This window comes from Manacus vitellinus, unplaced genomic scaffold (assembly GCF_001715985.3).
Source record: "Manacus vitellinus isolate BGI_N305 unplaced genomic scaffold, ASM171598v3 scaffold_74_pilon, whole genome shotgun sequence".
Taxonomy (NCBI): Eukaryota; Metazoa; Chordata; class Aves; order Passeriformes; family Pipridae; genus Manacus; species Manacus vitellinus.
Window position 1 is genome coordinate 1859889 of NW_021940780.1, and position 5723 is coordinate 1865611.

At 45.2% G+C, this 5723-nt stretch overlaps 1 protein-coding gene across 1 annotated transcript in view; it reads right to left on the bottom strand.

Moving 5' to 3' along the window:
- Positions 1–5723, bottom strand: part of DOCK5 (dedicator of cytokinesis 5) — a 60506-nt gene that overhangs the window by 18041 nt on the left and 36742 nt on the right. The window contains exons 29-36 of the mRNA XM_029964567.1: positions 5443–5480; positions 5033–5118; positions 4467–4623; positions 3851–3891; positions 3650–3740; positions 3157–3276; positions 2107–2196; positions 642–746 (exon numbers count right to left, since the gene is read on the bottom strand). Coding sequence (XP_029820427.1) covers positions 642–746; positions 2107–2196; positions 3157–3276; positions 3650–3740; positions 3851–3891; positions 4467–4623; positions 5033–5118; positions 5443–5480 — 728 coding nt within the window. The remainder of the gene's footprint in view (positions 1–641; positions 747–2106; positions 2197–3156; positions 3277–3649; positions 3741–3850; positions 3892–4466; positions 4624–5032; positions 5119–5442; positions 5481–5723) is intronic.

Genomic DNA, 5723 nt, shown 5'->3' on the forward strand with positions numbered 1-5723 from the left:
CCAAAACCATGCCCTGGAGGCCAAAGCCTTCTATGCCATTCCACCACACAGCTCTAATTAACCACTCTCCTCTTTCACTGAGCTTGGATTCCACTGAAGGCCAGAACTTCAAACAGCTCCAGCCTGAGAATGTAAATATGCCTGAATTTTCAAAGATAGCCAGGAATATTCTCTGGCATGCCCATGAGACTCATTCATGCTCAGCACCTGCCTCAGACAAGAAGAACCTTTGCACTTTAATTCCTCTGCATGGGACAAACTCTCATTGATGTGCCTGAGCACTGGAATGATCCACGCCTGAAAATCAGGCTGATCCAGGCTGAAAAGCTCCAGGATAAATTCTTCCCAGGCTAAACATTCCCTAACAGCAACAATCTCGTGTCAGAGGGCACCAATACAAAAGGAAGATTCTGTTTAAACCCTATTGCAACACTCTATTAAAGCTGGGAACACACAGAATTCCATCTCTTAATTGTCTCTTTTTAGACACTGAAATGCTCTGAAATACTTCAGGGATTTAGATGTGTCAGTGACATGCAAAGGAAAAGGAGTTTGGCATCGAATTCTCTTGGTATCTGTGGAAAAGTTGGGATTTTTGGGGTCCCCAGCACTGCAGGAAGGGAGTGTTGAGGAATTCTTACCCGGAGGAAAGAGGGGAAACCCTGCCCATAGTATCCAACAGCAAAGTACTCTGGCTGAGGCCTCATTGCCTTCATGATATTCTCATAAAAAGTAGCTCTTTTTTTCTGGAAAATAAATAAAAAAAAAAGTAACTCTTTTTTTCTGGAAAAAAAAAACAAAACACCAACACAAAACCCCAAACTTTTTTTCCTGGAAAATAATTTAAAAAAAAAAAAGTAGCTCTTTTTTTTCTAGAAGACAAAAAAAACACACCACATTTTCCCTCTGGACACTGCCAGGCTGGAGCTCCCAGCAGCTCTCCCTGACAATGCATTTGACAATTTGCCTTTTGGATCCACTCTCTGCTGCTTGTCCATTTACTTGATTAAATATTTGGTTTGTCTGGACCAGAACCAAGTTCATTTCCTGGTTTGCAGACGTTGAGAACGATGCCATGGCTTTTAGGATTCCAGAAGGATACTTGAAATCCTTAACTGCCTGAAAGCCAATTAAATATAAATATATTCTGAAGCTGAGCAGACACAAATGGTGACAAATGTCAGAGAACTGGCAGAAATAAAACTGGGCAGATGATCCTCCTGTGAGAGAACATAAAGACCATCTGGTTCCACCTTTAATTACTAAAAAATATAATTCAGAACCAAGAGGGTTCTGTAGTTCTGTGTTTTCACACAGCAGTTTTACCACAGAAGTAACGAGGTGATGAGATTTAGGGAGCCTGAAAATACACCTTGCAAATGTTGCTTTATTTGATTAACAGCAAGAACTCTAAACATCTGCCCGTGGCACTGTATTGCTAATTAGGAGGTCAAAACCTACTTAAAAAAACCTATAAAAATATTATTCTAATATTTAAAACTTTACAAAGCCATGGAGGTTACATTGGTTTGTTTGTCTTTTAACATAAATGTATTTTAGGCTTATGCTGCTCAATAATATTAATTTAAACAGTTGGTTTGCCTTTAACATAAATGTATTTTAGGCTTATGCTGCTCAATAATATTAATTTAAACAGTTGGTTTGCCTTTAACATAAATGTATTTTAGACTTATGCTGCTCAACAGTATTAATTTAAGCAGTTGGTTTGCCTTTAACATAAATGTATTTTAGGCTTATGCTGCTCAACAATACTAATTTAAACAGTTGGTTTGCCTTTAACATAAATGTATTTTAGGCTTATGCTGCTCAACAATATTAATTTAAGCAGTTGGAATTGATGTTGGTTTGTCTTTAACATAAATGTACTTTAGGCTTATGCTGCTCAATAATATTAATTTAAACAGTTGGTTTGCCTTTAATATAAATGTGTTTTAGGCTTATGCTGCTCGACAACATTAATTTAAGCAGTCCAGGGTTATGTTGCTTTGCCTGTCTTTGACATAAATGTATTTTAGGCTAATCCTGCCCACCAAGATAATCCAAGCAGCGAGAAGCCTGCTGAAAAAAGAGGATAAAATGTCTTACCAGGAGATTCCCAAGCCCCTCATAATCAAAGACCTTGTTTTCATACATGTCAGCCAACTCCTTGCTCAGCTGGATGGCTTTTTCCCACATCTCCACGGAGGGTGAAGGGAGGCAGGAGGGGGAAGAAGAGCACAAATAACATAAAAGACTCAGTTAAAAGCATCCATGAGCCCAGGCAGGTGAACAGAACTGCAGCTGATTTCCAGCCAGGCAGGACTTTCATGCCCTGCCAGCTCTCCCCCAGCCCCTGGGATGTGCATTTTTGGCAGTGGTTGTTCCACTCAGAGAGCTGCTCATTTGTGGGTCTGAAAGGCATTTACAGAGCGAGGTTTCCACTGGAATCCTGACAGGGAAAACTCAGGCACAGGGAGGTGCAAGGACAAGCCTAAACAGGGAAGAGAAGCCCAGGTGGTCTCTTCCTACAGCAGCACTTCAGCAGCTTCCTGGGCTTTGTCTCATCACAGAATCACGGGATGGTTTGGGTTGGAAGGGATCTTAGAGATCATTGAATTCCACCCCCAGGCTGCTCCAACCCCCAGCCTTGGAACCTCCAGGGATGGGGCGGCCACAGCCTCTCTGGGAATTCCATCCCAGCCCCTCACAGGGAACAATTCCTTCCCACTACCCAACCTAAACCTCTCATCTTTCACCTTAAATCCATCCTAAGGAGACATTCAGCCCTGGGAGAAGCACCTCTCCAAAGTGCAGGGTCAGGATCAGCAGACAATGCCAAAAACCTGACAGACATTCCCCAGGAAAAGCAGGAAAACCCCTCCAGTTTTCTCTCCCACCCAGCATCCTGAACAGGCTTCATTTTCCAGCTGCTCCCCAACCAACAAGGGCACAGAAGGTTCCAGCACCACCAGGACAAACAGCACTAAGCCAGGCCTAAGCTTCAAAACCTGGTGTGGAATCACATCTGCTCTTACCCCTGTCACCAGCCTCAACCAGTGACATCCACTGAGCCAAGGACTGACCAGTGAGTAAAAACACTAAATAAAGTAAATTTTGGAGCCAGGATGTGCTGTCAGAGCAGGGTCAGCCACTCACTTTGCCCCTGTCGAAGAAGGAGATGATTTCTTGGTAGAGTTTTTCCTTGAGCTCCTGCTGGGAGTAGACGTAGAAGCTGTCCCTCTGCATGAGGTGGGGGGCACAGGGCTTCTCAGACCACTGCACAGAGGGAGAAAGGGCAAAAAACTGCTCATTTTCAGATGAATTAATCCCTCCAGTGGCTCTCACAGGGCTGCATTCAAGACAAGTCCTCATCATTGCAAAGGAAGCTTTGCAGTGGTATAAGCTGAGGCATATTCTCCCAGTTCCCAATTATTAATAATAATTGATATTAATAATGTTTCATTTTATTCATTCCACTGCTGTGCAATTGGAAAAATTCACAGAGCTCCTTAATGACCTTGGTGATGCAAAGTCACGTTGAGGAAAGAAAAGGGGGAAAAAAAAGGAATTGTTTATTCTGAGCTGTTTGTATTTTCTTTAGAGCCCCCAACCCTGGCAGTGGGAATTAAAACTGGGTTTAGTGGGATACCTGGAGCAGCTCTGCATGGAGCAGCAGGGTGTAAGCTGCCTCTGTGAAGTTCTCACAGTCTGTGTGCAGGTCCCGGAGTTTATAGAGGTACCTGGAGGAAGGAAAAGCTGCTGGGCCTTGATGGGAAGGAATCCTGTGTCCATGTACAGAACACCAAGGGAATCCAGGCTTTGGGCAGGGTTATGGAGGGAAACAACCCACCTGATATAAATGTCCTCTCGCTTCTTCTCCTTATAAAAGTTCTGCCAACAGTTAGAAAAAGTCAAACTTACAATGTAAAGCACCAGGGATTTGCATAATTATCCCCAGACAAGTAACTTGAGCATCAGTTTTAGATGTTTTAAAGATGTTTAGTGCCATTTTGGCTGCTTAGAGCCATATATCCCTGGTTTAGATATATTAAAGATCTTTGCTGTTAGGTGCACATATCCCTGTAACCATCCTTTTAACACAAGGTGGGGTCACCATCACCTCCAGAAAAGGGGCAAATCACACAAAGTGACTCGTCCAGAGCTCTTGGCAGCAGAACAGGGACCCAAACTATCAACTAGGCATCTTTCCTGCCCCTATTTCAGGGCTCCAGATTATCATCTGGCCAAGGATCAGCCCCAAGACTCGATTTTGGACTGTACCCCTTCCTGTGTTCACAGCTCGAGAGCCTGACTTGGGCACATCCTTAACCAGAACCGGCCCAAAGAACGAATTCAAATCATCCCCCCAAACAAAACCCACTTCCTTTAGGATCCCCCAAATAACCCCAACTCCTTCAGGATGCCCAGCAGCCAGGTGAGGAGTGCAGGCCCAGCCTCCCCCCTACCAGCACGTTGACGGTGCAGCTCATGCGGTTCTCCTTGCTCTCGTCGTGCATGATGGTCCTGTAGTCCAGCAGGTTCTCCAGCAGGCTGCTGACCAGCAGGGCAAACACCTCCCCAGGGGCAGCCAGGTATTTGTGCTTCCTACAGTGCTCCAGGAGCCTGCAGGGACACCCCAAGGCAGCTCAGTTATGGTCCTGAGTGGTGGTAAATCAAATTTTGGGGTCAGCGCTGAACACCCGCCCCTGAGAGACCCAGGTCAGGCAGGTCAAAACATGATTTGTTGAGCAAAAAAAAACAGGTTCTTGGTGCTAAAAGCTCTGATTCTGATTTAACTTTGAGCCTGCTCTTCTCAAGCTTTTCCACTTTGGCACCTGACTGTGAGTTTTGGCCTCCCAGTTCAGGGCAGTTGTGCAAGTTGCTGCTGCAGAATAAACCCCTCGTTTTTGGGCACTAAAACAGCTGCACTGCCTCCCACCTCAGTGGAGCAGTGAATTAGGGTTTCCTTGCACTAGAAAAACAGCCAAATAAACTGTAAAAGAAATGTCTCTGTGTTCTGTATAAAACTTACAGTTTCTCCAGCAGGATCTTGTACTGCTCATCCCCTCGGCCGCCCTCCACCTCCTGGTCCAGCTTGGTGATCAGCTCGTTTTCAAACTGAAAAGGCAAAAAAACACCCCCAATTAATCAGGGAGCAGCTCTCAGGGGTGTGAGCTGAGCACCAGCAACGCTCCTGGCTGGTGTTTCTGTCCCCACCCCACCATCACTCACTGGTTTTACAGCCCAAGGGAGAGGATCCTTCCTTTGCTGGAGCAGAATAAAAAGGGTGAGAGGCCAAAATGACAGGAGTGGAGCAAGGAGATAAAAGTCCTCCCTCTCTCATCCTACAAAGTCATGCTCTGGTGTCACACTCCCCCTTCTCCCCATCCACCAGCAGATCAGTTTTGCAGGATGGAGAAGTTTCCAGCTCACAGAACTCACCCTAAAGGAACCAAAGTGCCACCACCACTTGATTCCAACTACATGAAGAGGTGAAAGCTGCTCAGTTAGTAAAAACTGGGGTATTTATTCCTACTTTTGGGGGATGAGTGGCTCTGAAGTGCTCCCACTTCCAGAAAAACCAAAGTGCCACCACCATCACAAACACTGGTGTTCCTAATTAAACCAACTTCTCATGGGGCCAGAACCAAGTCCTGGGGGATCATCTACACCCTGGGATGTGCAGGGCAAGGAAACAGTCTCACTCTTAACTGTTCCCAGTA